The 21,086-nt window shown below is 41.1% G+C and overlaps 1 protein-coding gene across 1 annotated transcript in view; it reads right to left on the bottom strand.

Moving 5' to 3' along the window:
- myo10l3 (myosin X, like 3) overlaps positions 1-20,130 on the bottom strand; it is a 76,175-nt gene extending 56,045 nt beyond the window's left edge. The window contains exon 1 of the mRNA XM_061235017.1: positions 20,007-20,130. Within this exon, the coding sequence (XP_061091001.1) occupies positions 20,007-20,027 (21 nt within the window). The 5' untranslated portion in view covers positions 20,028-20,130. The remainder of the gene's footprint in view (positions 1-20,006) is intronic.
- Positions 20,131-21,086: the final 956 nt, after the last annotated feature.

Genomic DNA, 21,086 nt, shown 5'->3' with positions numbered 1-21,086 from the left:
AAGCATTTTAGCTGATGACATTACGCTTTTTTCACCTGTAACAAAACCATAGAATTTTTAATCATTTCATTTGTGGTGATATTGTCATCAAATTTTAAATGGGATTTGTCCAGTGTTGTGGCTGTGGCTCCATTGTCTTTCTAACCACATCAGCAATAGCCACAATAATCTGTACCCATTCAGAAACAGAAAATCTTTTTAGTGAGAATAAATGTGTCCTCTTTCACTGTGTTTGGGCTTCTTTAACATTGCTTTAGTAATATGTAGAGTAATTCTGATGCTAGGGAAATTGGGTATGTTATTTTCAAGCTTGTGTCAAGAAAAGGGCGATAATTAACCAAGGGGTTAAGGGGTTGGAAAGCCACTATATAAATCAAATAAATTAATTACTATTAATATTATTATTTTATTGTTTTATTTATTGTAAATCAGTAATTGTGGAAACATTTATCTAAGAAGCAAGTGAGTTACCTATTGATGGTTAGCATATGCAGGCTAGCATTATTTAGCAAGATAGCCACTGTATAGCAATGAAATCTGCTCTAGACACTCCACAGTCTAACACTCAACTTCATCTTCATCCTTCCTGATACTCCCCCATGTTGGATTTCACCAGATTATATACCACCTCAGCCTCATACTCCATCTCCATTTCACACTTCTGTCGTAGGTAGACCCCACCCTTGAGAGATTTTATCAGTTAGTACATGACAGCAGACAATCAGGAATGGTGCATTCCAGAAGGTGCATCCCTTCAAGTTGTTACACAACCCTGCTCAAAAAAAAAGAGCTCAAGCCGGTTTTGAAACAGCTGGTAGCTTCAAGCTGGCCATAGCTGTATTTTACACCGGGGAAATGTATTGCATTATGACAATATGAAAGAAACAGCCCTGCTAGTCAGCATCTGTGCAGAGCCAGATATGAATTCATAATGGAGGGGGCAGCTGATCAGAATTAGCTAATGGATGTGGTACCCTAGGGAGAGATGCCCCCTCCCCCCAGCACTCAGCGGCAGGAGGAGAGTAGTGGGGAGAAACTAAATGCATCAGATTCCTCCTGAGAGAAACATTAACCCCAGCCTTTCTCACATACACCAGCCCTCTCAATACAGATGTGCAGAGAGGCCAGCCCGAGGTCTACAGTGTATTCCTCTGCCACCATTAACAGCAGCAACCTCCCCCCCTGTGCCCCAGAGACAATCTATTCAGCAAGCCCGGCCCAAATCCGACTGTCACCTGTTCACAGCACACAGATGGACGCAAAGGCTTGATCACACGTTAATCTTTGCTCCACCTTCTGTTGGACACGGTAATGATCTGGAACAGGATCACCATAATGCAATTGTGTGTGGTTGCTGTGGGCTTACGACATGGTTGCAGGCAGTACGTGGTAATAGCAGGGACACAACAGGACTACAGTGTGGTTACAGTGTGGAGACAAAAGGGCTAGTGTGCTTACAGTGTTGTTGCAATGTGGGTACAGTATGGTTGAAATGTGGTGCCTTTGGTTAGAGTGTGGATTCAATATGCACAGTGGTGTTGTTACAGTGCTTTACAGTGTTGGTGCAGCATCGGTTGGGACAGTGTGGGACAGTGTGAATACAGAGTGTAGATATTGTGCATTACATTACATTACATTAATGGCACTTGGCAGACGCATCCAGTGTGCATACAGTGTGAATACAAAGTGTAGATATAGTGCATTACATTACATTACATTAAGTACAGTTGATTAGACTAAACAGGAGACAATCGTCCCCTGGAGCAATGCAGGGTTAAGGCCCTTTCTCAAGGGCCCAACGGCTGTGCACATCTTATTGTAGCTACACCAGGGATCAAACCACCGACCTTGCAGGTCCCAGTCATGTAAATGAACCACTACGCTACAGTGCACTGTGGTTACAGTGTGGTGGGACATTATAAGGGGTATGATTGAGTGACCCCTGGCATGATTTTCATTTTTATATTGGAATAAAACATAATAAATTAGAAAGGAATAACCTGCAACAGCATGATCCTTTGAGTTATAATTGCTTCATAACAAAATAAAGATATACAGGACGGCTTTATTTGGCCTGTCTGGGAAGAGCTACAAGCTGTTTGAAATCAAAAGATGCAATGGTGTCACAGGTGTCAAAAAAACAAACTGTTAAAAGGCAAAAACCTTGCTATCTGTCAATCAACTACTTGACCTTCTGCAGTCATAAGTCCCTGAATGTATTTTTATCTGACCTAGCCTGAGTTTAAAGTTCTTGTGTATACAGAACAAAGTGAACTTCTGCTGAACGTGTGCTGACCGTGGGCTGATGTCAGCATTTTTGTGGCATTTCAGAAGGGCAGCTGGTCATCCTACCTCAGCTCAGATCACAGCTGACTGGTAGGGTCACTGAGCAGGAGTGCAGAAGCAATTTGGGGAATGAGGCTAAATCACAGACACAAGTTCACATTGCCCTGGATGTCTGGATCTGAACCAGCTCTACCTCAGGGTCAGGGTCCCCAAAGCAGTCACGGGCTGACTGATCCCCACCCCTTGAGCCCTGTCTGCATGCCTTCTACCTTCAATAGGCACAATGATGAGTTGATGAGTGATGTTATAGCATGTGTAAAACTCAACATTGCTTATAAGTACAGTTGTGTTCAAATAAATAGCAGTGTGTTAAAAAAGTGCAAATATTTTTAGTATATTGAGTTCAATATTTCAAATGTAGTGGAAACATTACACATTCAATTCCAAATCAAAGCAAATTTTATGAAGTCTGCATTATTCTTTTACAGGAAGCAAAGAAAAGGAATATTAATCTGTTCAAAAAAATGACAGTGTCGACATTTTTCTCTTTAAACTCTCTTCAAACTATATAAACTGAAGACATTTTTCAAGATTTAACTTCACTTTAAATTACGGAACTAATATTTAGTTGCATAACCATCGTTTTTGATAACTGCTGCGCATCTGCGTGGTTCATTTAGTCGAGTCAACCAACTTCTGGCACCTAGAAACAGGTATTTCAGCCCAGGATGAACAAACTACATTCCACAGTTCCTGTGAATTTTTGGGTTTTGCTTCAGAAACTGCATTCTTAATGTCACCCCACAAGTTCTCAATGGGGTTAAGGTCGGGGGATTGAGCTGGCTACTCCATTACCTCAATCTTTTTTGTCTGGAACCAAGATTTTGCTCGCTTACTCATGTGTCTTGTTGAAACAGCATTTCCTCTTCGGCATACGGCAACATAATCTCTTCAAGTATTTTGATGTATTCAAACTGATCCATGATCCCAGGTATATAAACCCAACACCGGAGTATGAAAAACATCCCCATACCATGATTTTTGCGCCACCATGCTTCACTGTCTTCAGTGTACTGTGGCTTGAATTCAGTACCCGGGGGTCGTCTGACGTACTGTCGACGACCACTAGACCCAAAAATAACAATTTTACTCTCTTTGGGCCAATCGATGTGTTCCTTGGCAAATTTTAACTAATTCTGCACATGCCCTTTTTTCAACAATGGTGCTTTATGGGGGCTTCTTGCTGATAGCTTAGCTTCAATCAAATGTCTTCTGACTGTAACAGCACTTACAGGTAATTGTAGATCATCTCTGATCTTTCTGGAGCTGATGAATGGCTGAATCTTTGCCATTCTAACTATTCTTCGATCTGTTTTAACAGTAGTTGCTCATTTTCTTCCGCTTGTTAAAGCATTTGAGATCATTTTAGCTGAGCATCCTATAATTTGCTGCACTTCTTCATATGTTTTCCCCTCTCCAATCAAGTTTTTAATCAAATGACGTTGTTCCTCCGAACGCTGTTTGGAACAGCTCATTTTACTTAGGAATTCAGAAGGAAACATATTTTATAACAATGTGTGAAACATTTGCTTCCCTTCTTCTTTAATAAAGGACAATTAATGACACCTGTTTTTTTCACAGAATTAATGAATTCTCAATTAAACAATTAAAAAAATTATTTTGAACACACCCCTTTCAATTAATGAGTCAATTACTCAGAACTCAGAGCATGCATGTTATGACAGTTGGGTCTGTTGTTTTTCTATTACACTACTACATCTACAAGTAGAGTATTTGCCATGCAGAAATATCATTACTACTAATAACAGTGGTTCATCAGGTTACTGAATTTGTGTTGCTATTTTCTTGAACACAACTGTATGTATTGTGTTTCTATGGTGTTGTATAGGTTCAGTATGCAGTGACAATTCCTAGACCTGCAGGCATGAGTAGTGGGTTGCTAAGACTCACTGGAAACTTGTAATCATTATAATTGCTATACAATCTTTTTGTATGCTGTTAGCTAGGCAGATATACCACTTCGAAGTTAGACTTATATGAAAATAAGGCAGTCTAAAATGACAAGAAATGAAATTATGAATGTTGGAACTGAACGCAGAGCCCTTGCAGTACCCCACTGATGTGATGCCATAAAAACAACCACATTGAAACAGCCATTATGCATCCCAACAGGTCACACAGAGACCGATGGAGCCAAAACAGGAAACTCCCACGTGTGTTCTTTGTGAAATAATATCATGCTGTGTTTACTAGGATGGTATCCTTGTGCATCTAAATCTGGGATTTGTAGGTCTCTGTAGGCAGATAATGAATGGGTCACAGCGGGTGGATGCAGGCAGCTTACAGAAAAGGCACTTCCGCAGAGGTGGGGAAGTGGGGAAATCCAGCTTCGGAAAGTAGAGGAGTCCTCCCCAGTATTTTGCTCCAATCATCTGGATTTGCTAATTAGCACAATGCTTCAAAAAGGAGGTAAAACTAACGAGTAAAACACATAGCAGAACATTTACTTTCTGACCCCTGGACTTTCCACCTCTGCACTTCCCTTGAACTGAGAGGGACTACATGTGTATTTCCTGGGGAAAATGGACAGTTGGAATGAGGTGGTATGAAAGAATACTGAGAGCTACATGTTGATAAGAACATGCCATGCTTTACAGTGGGAGAGACCCCACCTCACCTCTGCCGTTCCACCTTGCATTAATATTATATCATCTTACCCAGAGTGCCCTCTCACATTAACGTCTCATCATCACCCTGTCCTCACACTTTAGCAACCCATCTCCCCACCCCCACAGCATAATACCTGACAGATGCTTGAGAAAAAAAAAACCAGGGCGGAATTTACATGTCCAGTCATGACTTATGTTATAAAGAAAGCCGTGTATAGTACACAGTATGAGGCAGTTTTGCAACGATGGCTACAATAAATTGATTTCCAGGTGGATTAACAGGATATCTTGGTGGACGAATGGCACAGCAAGCAGAGAGAAACAAGTTAAGGGGTTTAAGCCCCTGAAAATCCCTTTACTCTGGTCTCAAAAGGGCACTCCTCCACTGTCATGACAACCATAACTCAGGGTCAGGGAAGAAACGTCTCAGACTGTGGCAAGAGCCAGTCACATCAAATATTATATGATTCTATGACTTATATTTCAGCATGAGGCAATAAAATCACACTGTCCAGATGGAAGACTAAATGTTTAATGGAGACTAAATGATGAGGAACACATACTGTATATACACATTAGAAAACATACACCAGTGGACAGGAACACATTTAAACATTAACATACTATGTATACATGCACTTACATGTTTACACATGGAACATGAACATGGCTACATACTTACACATGTCCAAATTCTTTACATTTATTCAAGTAGCAGAGCTGGGTTCGAGGCAGAGTTCCAGGAAATCTACCGAAAAACACTCTCTGAACAGTTCAGACTGCGGAGTGCTAATCCCTCCATGATAAAAAGCCACTGCCACATAAAAGGCTTTATCTATGTTGTTACCATGGAAACAGAAGCATGTTAAATCACAAGTTGTTAATATGAATTAGGTCTTTGTGAATTTGAATGATTAGAGAAAGAGTGAGAGTAAAAGAGTGGTAAATATTTAGGGTATGCCCTGGATTGATGCCTGGTACACATTCCCACAGCTGTAATTTAATAAACAACGGAATTGTATTAGAAAATAATCACATTTCTGAATAAATGCTCCAAGACTATTCATTGAGAACATACATACTTAAAATGAAAGACAGGAGAAGCGTATGCCAGCTGGGTCATTAAACTGATCTTTCTCTTGCTCCATGGATAATGGCATGGGTGGCAGAGCCGCCCCCACACTGCGTCCAGCCTCTCACACCTCCCCTCTGCACAGTGTGAGGATTTCGATGAATCATTCTCTTCCTAATTCTCTGCCTCCAGTGTGTGTGTTTGTGTGCCACATCCCACTGTTGTTCTGCTTGTGCTGTATCCCTGCGCTGTATCCCTGCGCTGTATCCCTGTGCCGTATCCCTGTGCTGTATCCCTGTGCTGTATCCTTACTCCAGCACACACGTACACACTCATATGCACAGACATGTGCGTATGAACACACACACACACATACACACACTCTTACACACATACAAGTACAAGTGAGACACAATGAATCATGAAATATGGTGCACAGAAACAATATCTGAACCTCACAAGTGTGTCATTTTATGACATAAAATTCTGATTATCATCCCCCTAATATCAGAAGGCGGCACGGATGGTGCAGTGGCTAGCACTGCCGCCTCACAGCAAGGAGGTCCTGGGTTCGAATCCCCGTCGGCCAGGGCCTCTCTGTGTGGAGTTTGCATGTTCTCCCCGTATTTGCGTGGGTTTCCTCCAGGTACTCCGGTTTCCTCCCACAGTCCAAAGACATGCAGGTTAGGCTGATTGGAGAGTCTAAATTTCCCGTAGGTATGAGTGTGTGAGTGAATGGTGCGTGTGCCCTGCGATGGACTGGCGACCTGTCCAGGGTGTATTCCTGCCTTTTGCCCAATGAATGCTGGGATAGGCTCCAGCCCCCCTGCGACAGGATAAGCGGGTTAGGATATTGAATGAATCCCCGTAATATCTTCAGTATGATAAATACACTTTTAAACCTAATAATTATTAGGAATTATCTGCATTTTCTATTGTCATTAAATTATGTCTTTTATGATATTGGCATTAGTGTAATATTGGCGACACTGTAAACTGTAAACCAAGACTTTTTAAATAAGATGTGTCAATGTCTTTGAAACTTTGTGGCTAAATAAAGGTTCAATCAAATAAAATCTTCTAAGCCTCTCCCATCTCTTCAGCATTAAGTCTGGTTCAGAGTGGCTGAAGCCATTGTATAGGATTAGGTGACTCCTGTTAAAGTAATCTCAATCCATCGCATTCAGTGTATACGCCTCTGAGCAGCTTTAGTGTTAGGTGTTACACATACAGGTTTCCCCAAGCCAAGACGACCCCCTGCAGTCAGAAAACAAAGCTCACTCTACCGGCATGATCGCACTACCATTACACTCAGAACAAAACCATGCCCTCATTCCATCCATTCGCTGCAAACATTAACACAAAATATAATGCTCTGACCCGTATAACACATCCTCCTCCTTAATATTACATAACCATGCACAACAGCATGAGGGAAACTGGTATCAGGCCATTGCTTTTCACTGCGAATTTGTCTCACAATTAATGCAACATGCAGAATCCTCAGACTGGACAGGTCCAACAAAGGCTGTTTCAGTACTGGGGACAAGATGGTGGGTCTGGCATGAGAAACAACCATGCTGAGGATCAGGGTGGCCATAATCAGAATTTTTCTGAAGATGCAATCCCAATTTGGGAAGCATGTGTGTTATCACTGGGGACAGTGTCAGTAGCCTTGCAGTGAATACCAGAGCACTGGCTACCAGTGCAGTCAAAGCAGATGTTCTACAGTACATCTGGCTATTTTCCAGCCCTACATAAAACAGCATGATGCCAAGAAGGCATGCTAAGGGTAAACCTGCTTCAGGGCAAAGCAATGCTATTTTAATCGAGATGGCTGACTACACAAAGGGGAAAAAGTTATATTTATTCCACATTGTTCGGGTCACTAATTTCCCCTTGCTTTTGCAAATGTATTTTTGCGAATGACTTTTGCTACCCCCAAATCTTTAAAAAATGGATATTTATTCCACAGTTTTTTATATTGACTGCTCATTAATGTACAGTGCATTAATCTATTTGCCCACATGCTCTTCTAAATCTGTCTTATCTGTTCTATTTTATGTCCCTAAATTGTTTTGAATTCTCATCAATGACCTGTTTAGCTCATGAATGAAAACTATCACTGCTTTAATTCACACCAGTTGGAATTACCTTTGTGAAAAATCATATTTATTTCACATTGTTCAGGTCACTAATTTCCTCTTCCCCTTAGGATTTAAATACTGTAAGTGGTATATTGGTTTGCAAGACACTCAAAGCTTTCTCTATGCAAAATATACTGTCAACTTAATATTATCTGATATTAAAACTGTCAATTGTTAAGATGGTGTGCATTAAAGTAATCTGCTGTGTCAAGCTACTGGCCATTAGTTAGCCAGTGTGTGTTTATCTGAGTGATAATCTGCTATCTGTTAATCTGTTTTGTGTTCATTTGCTGCGGGTCAATCTGCTCAAGGGTAATTAGACAATGTTAATCTGCTGTATGATAATCTGGTTTGGGTTAATCTGCTGTGTGTTAATATGGTACGTTATTCAGTCCTTTGCTAATATTTATGTGTTCTTCTAATGAGTGTTAGTCTACTATGAGTTCATCTGTTTTGTGCTAATCTGGCGTGTGTTCATTTGTGTGTTAATCTGGTACATTATTCAGTCCTTTGTTAATACATATATAAGAGCAGCTGTATCTAGGGATAGTAAACTTCACAGAGTTTGAATATTATTTCATATTATTTACATTTTTGAATGGTGCAATTGTTTGTGTGTCTGATGAAAAATAGACTAAATGCTTACAATTGCCAGCGACCAGCCGGCTTTACAACAGCCAGTATAGTATTCTTGAGTTCTGGTTACCAAGTACCAAAAATATCTTTCATCACACAAAATAATTGTCTGGGCCAATTGAAAGTACACAATAAAACTGGAATAACATTTAAAAAACCCTTTTAATCAGTTGTTCATTAAGGTACAGTGCATTCATCTATTAATGCAATACTTAATCTGGATTATATTTTATATTTTATGTCCCTAAAATGTGTCATCAGTGACCCATAAAAATATATAGGTATGTAGTAGCCTTAAATAAAATGCCATGGGTGCAATACTACCTACCATCATTCCGCCAATAGGAGACATGGCAGAAGAATGGTACTTTTGTTTAAATACCTTATCTAATTTGTTTTGGATGCTGAGATGTGATTGAAAATACTTTTTTTCAATCATCACTGTCAACATTCTGCTGCCCCCATCACTCTTCCTTGCTGCGTTTCAGCAGAATTTGAACACTATACAGTATGTGTACAAACTCTCAAATAATCCTGTTTGGTTTTAATTAGTTCTTGCTTTCAGCTTCTTACTTGAGAAAATCTGAAAAGATATTTCCTTTCATAAGTTCTCCAAAATCTTCATTGACATGCTATGATAAGGAAACTTCATGCTGATTGTAATAACTCAGTTAACTTTCTTTAGCATCATAATCCTCCCTGAAGCAATTTGTTTGAATCAATTATTCACATACAAAAGATGTACGCAAACTAGGTCAAGCCTTAGAAGTCCAAGAACTATAATTTTAGTAATGCAATGGAATATTCTGGTGTGTTTACCATTGCTTTGTTGTGTTTCAGGAAAAGTAAAAAAAATATATATAAAAAAAGTGGTCCCAATCTTCCTAAGGTTTTTTTGCCTGTTAAGTTTGACTCCCTTTGATTAACTACAAAGATTGGACTAGAAATAGATTTCTACATTCTCAGTTAGACAACTACTTAACCCATCATGATGAATGAAATAGTTTTAAAACAAGAAAATAATTCCAGATTTGGGAGAGTTCCGGGTTTTACTTGGTATAGATATCCTGCTAACTCAGTAATCCTGCTCTATGGTATAGGCCCCGGGTGAATGGAGAGAATGAGATAGAGAAGCCTTATTCTTTCCCCTACCATTTTGAACCAAACAACAATAATCAAAGGCCCATCAGAGATCACTGTAGCCTCACAATCGTGTGCTCTCTTCCACAGTATATACTGTCAGGTCTTTGCTCCTTCTTACTCCCCAGTCCACCAGCTGAGTTGCGCAGTCATTGTGGCTCCTTACACTTCATACACAACAAGTGCAGGCACCCAATCATCTATAGTCACAGTCACATTTGTGAGATGAGATCTGGGAAATTCCAAATAATTATCTCCCTCCCTGCAAGGGACTGCAACCAGTTGTGGGCCATATAGTAGCCTGAACTATGGTCAGGGTCCAATAACAGATCATGAGGCACACCCACAAACTGGAAACCAGTGTTTTAGCAGGATAATCCATCTGTCCCAATTCATTTATATTTCTCAGAGCTTAATACCATATTTACAAAAATGAATTTGCCTTGTTTGTCAGCGTAAGATGAGAATCAACAAGGGCTAATTGAAACGTTCACCCAAAAAAGATAAGTTATATTTCCACTTCCACGGAGTGCTACCTATCAATTCCAATAGTTTTTCTCTGATTTCTTACGGTCACTCCCGAACATTCTCCAAACTTTTTCAGCATGGTTAACAAAAATTACTTTCTACCGAAATACAGCAACTGTGTACACACACCAAACAAAGTCTCAACCAAAGAACAACAGGGATGTACACCAGGGATGTAGTGTCAAAATTGTTTTCATTGTTTTATCTAGAAAACCCATCAAAGGCTGCATTAGTGACTGTGTCTTTAAGGCTCATTGATATCAATGAACCTCTGTTCTGATTGGTTGACTAGCTCAAATGAACTGAACATATTCTGTGCCGAGCGCTTAGATTTGTTCCTGCTATAAGGTGGGCCGCCTTGAAGCAAAATGAGCATATCATTGTCATCATCACGGAAGTCCAAAAGGCTTATTTAAATTTTCTTCACACGCATTGTCTGAATTTATTTGGGTTCTGAGCATTTTCATACTTTCACAGTGTGTTTATAGCACTTTTATAACTTTATAATCCACATACCAAGGGAAATGACATTTTCCACAATATTGGACCTTTAAAGGCAGCAATCTGTTTTCTGAACAGAAAAACATTGTGGAGGGGATTGGTCATTTTCAAAGAACATGAGGGCTAACACATGCCAACCTGGGAGAGGGGAGATAGAGGTGACTGAAAATAGCCTGACTACCAATGTGCAGGTGAATTGAAGAGAGGGGGAAGAGATATATCCAGGTGCTTTAAGGAGCTGGCATATCCATAAAACTGTTCGATCATCATGGTAGTTGACAAAATATAAGTAGTTGTTGGTTTTGCATTTGAATAATAATAAGCAATATAATTTGTTTCAATAAGGTTCTTCATGAGCATATAGAAATGAATGAAAGCAACAGTTAACAAATGTCGCTATGGGTTAGCAGTTGGCAGTGAGGGCTGAGAAGCAAGAACCATCTTCTATTGTTTTCCTTCTCGAAATAAACCAGTGAGGAAAAGGGGAGTTGAGGTCTGGAGAAAGTTCTGGGTATTCAGAAGGAGTTCTATTAATCCACACTTAAACCAAGGGCCTCATTCAGGTTTAATGTATATGTTATTTTTTTATACAGTCCCCTCCAAAAGTATTCGAACAGCAAGGCCAATTCCTTTGTTTTTGCAATACAGTGAATACATTTAGGGTCAAGATAAAAAGATGAACACGAGACAAGAGTTCAGAATTTCTGCTTTTATTTCCTGGTATTTACACCTAGATGTGATTAACACCAGACAAATAAATATCAGACAACCCATTCTTTTGGTGAGAAAAAGTACTGGAACAGAGAGTAGTAAGTAAATTAAAGTATATAACACTTATTTGGTAACATATCCTTTTCTTGCAAGAACTGCATCAAGGCTATGACCCATTGACATCAAACTGTTCACTCTTTATTTGTGATGCTTTTCCAGGCTTTTACTGCAGTCTCTTTCAGTGGTTGTTTGTTTCAGGGGTCTTCAATCTTCTCTTCAGGAGGAGAAATGCATGCTCAATTTGGTTATGGTCTGGTGATTGACTTGGCCAGTACAAAACCTTCCACCTTTTCTCCCTAACAAAGTCCTTTGTTGTTTTAGCAAAAGCTGAAATTTGGATCTGTCATCTCATGTACATCCGTTTAACTTAACTTAACAAAGGAGCAGACCTTGCTGTTCCAATACTTTTTGAAGGACTGTAAATACATTTCCTTCTTCATACCTCTTATCATTGGTACTTTTAGACAATAGCAAATACATTTATCATTACATCATAAATATCTCTGCATTAGCTATTTTCAGCCCCTGGAATAGGCCAATATTGAAGCCGCACAGGAAGTGATGTGTTTTACATATTCAGCACAGCACCATAACCCATAGCAACATTTGTTAACTGTTGCTTTCATTCATTTCTGTATTCACAATATCTTTTAGTAGCGCTTACTATTTTAGTAGCGCATAATTAGCTATCTTCATACCATACCAAACGCTAGCTTGTTGTAGAAACGGATCTATTACCGTATTATGCCAGTAACCTAGCTAAAATGCTGCAGTGTCTAAAAATATGTTCTCATATCCTATTTTAGAGTTCTGTGTTGGTATTTGGCTGGCGAATGCTGTGATTACATCTTTAGTTTCATAACTTTGGAGGGGGAAAAAACATGAGCTTTACTTCTACGATACTTGGGCATATGCATGTGCATTTGTTTGTATTGATGAACGATGCCTTTATATTTTGTATTCCTTTCAACAAAAAACGAGAATATTGCCACTTTAAAGGCATGCTATGCAATAATTTCACCTTGCAAATATTATAAATCAAACGTACATGCTCAGTTCAATACAGGAGGAGGAGGGCAAGAGGAGATGTGTATGGATTGGCTACTACAGTGGGGAGCTGGGCTTGCAAGAGATTAGCCCTGGTGGCTAGCCAGCATTTGGTAATGTTAATTAGCTGCGTTATAAACTATAAACTAAATTCAGTTTTGTATGTCAGCTGCACAGTACTACTGCTTCTATTTTCAGGAGATTTTCCCAGTTTATTTCCTCTCCTGGGCAGGGAGCTTATGTCTAAATCCAAAAGACTTTCAGAAGACTTTAAATGTCTGATAAAAAATAAAAGCGACTATGAATTGATGTGTTTGTGAGTATGCGTGTTAATGATACAGAATTGTGCTCCTTCCAGGCAGACTAGAGCAGACTGAAATCCACTGGTGTTAGCAGCAGGGGCTAGCGGCAGGGAACAGCTACTACAAAAGCAGATATTATTAATAATTCATTATAAATTAATCATATTAGACCGCGGTTTTCTTGGCTCATCACGGCACACGGTAGTCTGCAATGGAGTTAGCTACAAAGCTACTAAGACCTAGCCAGAACCTGAGCCAGAATAGTCTTTCTTTAAGAAATACCTGCTTCTTTGCTTGGAGCATGCATATTCTGCCAGCGGTACCACTGTTATCGCTTCTCACTAAAGTCATAAGCATACGGCAATCACATAACATTACTGCAACAATGATTGGTGGATTGAATAAATGATTATGTTAAGAGTTACCTGAAAGTAAATGCCAACACCCTGCTTAGGATGGGAAACCCAAACACACCCTCACCCCATTTACCAAAAAACATCCTCTCCCTCAATCACTCGAACACACCTTCTCCCTCCATTACCCAAACACATCCTCACTCTTCACAACCAAAACACACCCTCACCCCCTTTACCAAAAAACATCCTCTCCCTCAATTACACAAACACACCTTCTCCCTCCATTATCCAAACACTTCTTCACTCTTCACAACCAAAACACACCCTCACCCCCTTTACCAAAAAACATCCTCTCACCCCCATTATTACTAACGCACACTCCTGTTCCAGTGTGTGGGTGCCCTTCATGGGCAGGTATCAAATCGAGGACAGTTTTCCACAGGGCAGTGCATAACAGGCAGTAGTTTTGCCCAGGAAGAGAGGGTATTATATGTGTGAAGCGCATCTCAGCAACCTCCTCTTTTCAACCAACTGACACTATAACCATGCAGCCCTGCCAGTGGCGGTGCAGCAGGTGCAACGGCACCGGAGCCCGTGGTTTAGGAGGGCCCATGTCTCTCCGTGTCTTATATCAGCATGTCCGCTTTTTTTTTTTACAGGTCTTTATATTTTAACCACTCACCAAAAAATAACACAAAGACGACATTTGCTTAAGAGTTTGGTGTGTGCTTATATATCCTTAAATAAGCGAACTTGTCTTGGTTATGCTTATTACATTTTCTTTGTACAATAGCTAAATTAATACCGTGAGTCTATTTTACAGAAAAAAGGCGATAATGTATAAACTATTAAATTAAATAACATGTGGCAGGCTAATTAATTTTGTGTATTATTTTCTGATATGCAAAGAGTGCTGCTGGGAAATATGTTTTCCAATGTGAACTGTCTTGATTGTGTGTTGAGAGCTAGCCTAATGCGAATAATATTGTGCGCCATTTAGCTGCCTAGTGCCACTAAAGCACAAAAGTTGGTCACAGAAAAGAAGGATAAAAAAGGACCAGGAGGAAAAGGTAGCAAAACTACCTAAACTGGATGGCTTTTTGAAAAAATAATTCTCCCATCTTACTGTGAACTTGAATTGTTTGTTAAATTACTGGACTGGGTTTCTGCTGTAAACTCAGCATTCCACCAATGTTAAGTATAAATTGTATTGCTTAACAAAGAGGAAGCGACCAAATAGGTGAGTGGACCTTTGATTGGCAAGTTTGGATAAAACAAAAGCTAAGAAATTAACAGAATATTCAAACATTAATTCATATTTTATTGTAAAAATGCACTCAGTGAATGAGGCACAGTGAACAGTATATCCAGTGAATGCATTGTGTTGTGCTTTTTCTCTGATACTGACACATGAATAGCCTATAGGCCTAAGCTTCATTTATGTAAGCATCCCAACTATCGTTAGTTGATTTGTTGACTTGTTGATTTGATTCTATGACCATCCACGCTGGTCCATGGTCCTGACTTGATTTATACAAGTATCGCAAATGATGTAACCTGTGTGCCAATAACCAGTTACTCATGACCCAAATAAAATCCAAAGTATTGTCTGTGAAAAATATGTGTCTAACGGTGGTGTGTGTGCGTTTGTGTGTGCGTTCCTGCGTCTTAGAGGAAGGGCCCATAAAAAATCTTGCACCGGGGCCCATCCTAACTAGCTGCCACCACCGAGCTCTGCTACTGGATTATGGAGTGAAATTGAGCAGTGATGAACAGCATGCACATCAAAGCACATCAAAGCTTTTCAGTGAATCCCAAAATTTCAGTAGGGTATTACAGTTGTCAGCAAATACAACTATGAATACAACTGAACATTAAAAATTGGGAGAAAAATCTGGGTTAAAAACTGAATGCATACATTTAATTCTCTGTATTTAATTTGCTGTCATGGGAAATGTGTGTTTTGGGGAAATATGCTATATTGGGGAGGTAAGCTTATTCATCCAGGCAAAATAGGATTATTCCAAATAATTCATGTGCAGTTTCACAGTCACAGAATGCAGAAACTCATCAGAGGCTGGAGGGAGAGGAGATCCTTCAGTTCCATAGCTAAACAGTTGACATCAAAGGGAGATGAACGTGAAAAATAGGTCATGCATCTCGAGCAGCTCCTCGGAACCAGCCTGCAACAAGACGCCTGTGCAGCCACTGAGCAAAGGAAGGAGGGGGAAGGCGAGAGAGAGGGAGGGAGAGAGAGAGCGTCCTCAGTCGGGCAGTGGTTCACACCACAATGAGGGATGCAGCAGGAGCCACACAGAAATGTGATTGGTAGCACAGTCCATAGGGTGGTCTGTAGAGCCACATCCGAAACCCCCCTGTGGGGTTGGTGGTTTGTTCCATGACACCTTTGGAGCTGTGATCCCTTCTCTATCTCTTACCCTCTCTGTTTTCTCCCTGTCTAAATACAGAAGCAAAATTAAAGGAGTGGAATGTCTGCTCTCAATTTAAATGCTGGTCTCACCTCGGCATTCAAGAGCACAAATAGAGGTTAACACCTCATCTGATCTGGAAGGGAATGTGCCCCATCGCAGACACAAAGACAAGATCACCGTGAATACGTTCACAAGACCACAGACACGCTCACACACTCCCTGTGCCCTGCCGTTTCTGTGCTGTCCTGTTCATTGGCCCTATGGGCTGGCTAACAAGTAAATCTGTACAAAACTCTCTAAGCAAGCCTCCCTCCTCACATACAGTAATTAGCCACAGCACCATCCAGAGAGGAAGGGCTTAATTCAGCAAGGTGTTCCCTGCCTCATCCCGCAATAGCAACTCAAAACCCGCACCAGCCTGCGCCGGCTATGCCTGTGCTGCAGTCCTCTGCAGCAATGGCCGCACAGCTCAGCTGGCTGACTACAGAGTGAAACAAGCTGCAATTGGCTGCCTGTGCAAATGATCGGCCAATCTCCTCTCCCAAAGCCAGACAGTCACAGACAGCCTCCGACGGCCATATTAAGAGTAACAGACGTGCTGCTTGTTGTGGATTAAATTTCCTTCACACTGGAAGGAGTGCCGCATCACGTAGCTAACACTAATGGAAATGAATGACCCGTCTCACTGTGTCTTTGAGGGCTCAAGCGGCAATTAATAAAAATGTTTTCACCTTGAGGAGGCCACTCGATATCCACAGCACAGACCCCGGAGGTGCAGCTAGGTCTCTGACCTGAACATCGTGCAGCAGCAGGGGTTTCGGTGATTGTGATAGATGGGGGACAGACCACATCACTGGGACTTGACCTTGACCCCAGCAGGATGCTCTGTCTGTCTGCCTGTGGCTGCAAAGGCCAGGCACTGGCAGCAAGGACACTATGAGTGACCATTCATCTGGAGCAGGGGTCCTAATCTTCTGATAAGGGGTGCAGGTGTGGGTGCAGGTTTTTGTTTTAGCCCAGCACTATGACACCTGATTCAGCAAATGAACTAATCGTGGTCTTTAATCAAGACTCTGATAAGCAGAATCAGGTGACTTGGCACTGGGCTAAAACAAAACCCTACACCCACTTTTTGGATAAGATTAGGCACCCCTGGCACTGATCAAGGAAGAGCATGGCTTAAGGCAGAGGAAGAGGTTTCAACAGAAGGGAAGGGATGGGACTTGACTGTACTAGGACCCTAGTCCTTACAATGAAAGCACCCATGGTCCTCAGGAACAGTCAGTGTCTGGAATAAGGCCGTGTGGGGCACTGGTTGGAGAGAGATGCAGTTTCCTACCTTACTGCCATTACCCATCTTCCAACTTAATAAACAGACGAAAAGGATTTTCATACATTAAAAAAATAAAGATACACATTGATTTGCCTGGACTTAAAGAACAACATTAGTAATATCTTCTCATAACCTTGAACACTGACAAACATACTGACTTCAGCTACCGAGGATGTCTTGGATTCATCATAATCTTCCTCTGCCATTGCATGGTATTGCCTTGAATTCCAGATTAAATAAAGGCGCACAATGCTCTCTGTGGTGTACCTAACAAGACCTTCCCTTCACAGCATGTGTCTATAGTCATTAACTGTAGATGTTGCCACTTGCAGATCTGTTGTCCCCAGTGTGGACACCAGCGTGTCCGTCCACTCTGGGTATTTGGTATTTCGGAATCACTCCCAGGGGAGCCCACTGTAAGACAAGGGTGGAGGCTGGGGACAACCCCTTTCTCTGGAGCCACATGCATTTTTCAGTTTAGTTCGGTTTGTCACACTTACTATATCAGGTCCAGTGCCCATGGTTTAGAAGAAGATGGCAGGTATTGGAAGACAAGTTATGGTAAAGAAGCACAAGTATCATATAATTTATTAGCATAACTAAAGCTACAAACACATCTTTGAAGTGGACATTAGCGGTACTACACACACTTAAGTTTGACGAACAACCAGCAGGAGGTTCATATCTCTCCTCTCCAGTAGGAGAAACACAGAGGAGGGTACAGCATGAAGGCTGTAAAGTTTATTGCACACCGCATCAATTCAGTCCCATAATCATCCTGTCACAGTGGTCATTCTTGTCGATTTTCCCCAGAAACTTGTGCCAGTGCAGCAGCAAATAAGGCTGTGCGGGAGATGACTCCTGCCCAGAATGTGAGTACTCTCCAACCAGACCACCAGCTTTCTCTGAGTCAGCAATAAGACTTGCCTGTTCAAAGATGCAATTTTTCAAAATGACTTTGGGTGGAAAAGCATTCATTTGAGCCATGACATTTTTCACCTGTGCCTCAGTGTAAGTGATCATAATCAAGAGGGCTTCAACTGTCAACTCATGCTCACTGCCACCTCTGACTAAGATCTCTCCTGCTTGTGCAGCCATTTATTTTAATTGTATTCAGTAAATCATTGTACTGTACATATACTGCAGTGAAACTGAAATAGCTTTGTTGTCCTGTCTTGTACAGTATATAGACAATTAGTACGTAGACCAGTCTGTGGTACACAGGAATTTGACAAGACAGCCCCAAAGAAACCTTTTTATTGTTGTGCAGACAATGCAGTCCCCCACCCCGCTAACCTGACCTGGGAGAACAGCATTTATGACCTAGTGTAAAAAAAGACGGCAATGTCGACTTCACTCTGTGTCAATTGCTACTGTCTTAACAGTATGAACAATTTCCCAGCAGGCACTAGGACCCAGGAAAGTGAAACGCCAGGAGACCCTCCAAAAGCTGAACATTATGGTTTATGGAGGGGAGGGTGAAGAGGTGTCATGTCAAGACATGGCTCATGTGCTTTCATCACTGAGAGAATAGCAGTGGATGCAACACAGAGAAGGTGCACTCTTACACCACACGCAGCTCAGATCCTGGGGGTACATTTTGAGATGATATGTCAAAGATGATCCCTAATTTCAGTTCATTGACATTATACATAACACACTGCAGTGAATTTCAAAGATATTCGGTAACATTAGACATTAGGTGACAAGCTGCCCCTCCTGGCTTTTCACCAGACCGAAAAACAGGCACACAGGAGAGGTGATGTCATGAAGCCTTAGTGAATCTGTAGCTGGGCATCGTGGTTGGATTGACCAGGTAATGAGATGAATGGTACAGATGCGAAGGAGCTCTTAAGTGGAGACAACATGAAAGATGCTACCTTGCAGATACGTCAAAAATAATTATAATAAAAAAAGGTTTCTGCCGCATGCCTCCAGCTACTGGCAGCCAATATAGCTGTCAAAATGTCTGTTATAATTTTGTCCCTAAATTAAATTAGCTTCTATTTTTAGAAGTATATAGAGCTATATATTAGAAATATATTTTCAACTGCCAATTGAAAATATTGCGCGAGCACGGGCACCTACAAACGCTTTCCTTACGTGCACACGCCCTCTTCACACTCCAACTGCCAGTTAACTTGGTACAACGCTGCTGACCCACAATTTATACCGATGCACGCAATATCCCAGCCCTGAAATGTGTACGCAGGGAATCAGGGAATCATCAGGGGAATCATCAAATGTTTGTATGAGTATCCAGACATTTATGTTGAAAATCAGCTGTATTGACTTTTTGTGAGGTTGCCTGTTTGGTCCGTTGTGATGCAATTGCCTAGGGATATTCACTTGCCTAAGTCAGTTATGTGTCGGTAATTAGAGCATTTATTGCAGTGGCCCGTGACAATCGATGATACCATACGATGTATCAATAGCATCGAGCTTCTGCTTGGTGCCTTTTTTTATCAGCATGTGTCGCGAAAATGAAAGACGCATAGCCACATTGTTCGCGTCTGCATTCACAATTCAAAACGAAACATCTGTAATATGAATGTAACGAAATGGTCAACAGAAAATCCTGTGTATTTGCTAATAATATGCAAACATTGGACATCAGAGGCAAAATTTGTGCAAATTGCACACTGACACGCCGCGTAAAATCATGCAAACCTGTTTCTTACACGATAATCCTTTTCCACACGAGCGGCGCCTCATCTGTTCTGTCACCGCTCCATAAACATCAGTAATAGCACTGTATCACCTACCTCGGCGAAGAAGGTATCCATCCCACTTTCCAGGAGACCAATGCCTAAACGACGTCCGTTCAGTAACCACTTGATCACGGCACCAAGATTTGTACGCAGAATGGAGAGGTTATGTCCAGCTTGGCGATGCTTTCCATTCACGAGCTAAGCACAGATGGGGAGCAAACCTGCATTCGGAGTAATAAGCCAGTAACGAAAGGCGAGAGTTCCTTAAATTCTAACCACCGCAGTGAGGCACTTCTCAGCTTTTCTTGGGTTATATGATAGTTCCTCGCTACTGACGTAGGATTAAGCCAAATTCGTATAGCCTACTAGCCCTCGCGCAATCTTTCAGCGCTGCAGCACCACACCGTTACAACGGTGTGTCGCTATATTTCCGACTGTAATGAATGGGTCAGTCTAACGCATTTCATTTGATATGACGGTGCTCAACACTTAAACCCTGCCCACGCGCACGCCCACTCCTCTCCTGCAGCATAATCAGCATCATTATATTAATTACGAACTACTGTCATTATTACAGTATTTTAATATTCAAATTGTTTGGTGTAGATAGGTGGAACGAGGCAATGGTTGCTATTTGCAATGTAGTGATTCGTTTAAAATTCATATTGAAAATGTATTTTATTTATTTTATTTATTTTCATAAATGTGGCTTTTTATGCCACCCGGTATTACAGTCTATTTCAGACTGTGTACAGCAAGGGCCAGCGTCACAGCTTTGGCGCTATTGAGTTTACATTCTTACATCTGCCGTAGCTGGAGTGATGCTGTATTCTCCAAAGGCGTTTCCATGGCAGCAGTGATATCGGCATAGCATGTCACTCCAACCGACAAGAGGACAGTGGATGACAGCATCTTGTGGGCAGAGATGAAGTTCAACAATATCAGAGCCACAGAAGATCTGGCTGAGGCAACATTTGCTTCGTTGCAGATAAACCATTATTACTGTTCCCCTTCACAGGCATTGAGGTTTCTCCACAGAGACATGTTTCATGTGTACCATAAAGAAACATCTGCAGCACTAAAATATCTGGTTTGTACACACTGGTTTTGTTGACCACATAGAAAACATCTAGT

This window comes from Conger conger, chromosome 3 (assembly GCF_963514075.1).
Source record: "Conger conger chromosome 3, fConCon1.1, whole genome shotgun sequence".
Classification (NCBI taxonomy): Eukaryota; Metazoa; Chordata; class Actinopteri; order Anguilliformes; family Congridae; genus Conger; species Conger conger.
This window is presented reverse-complemented; position numbering and strand designations above follow the sequence as displayed.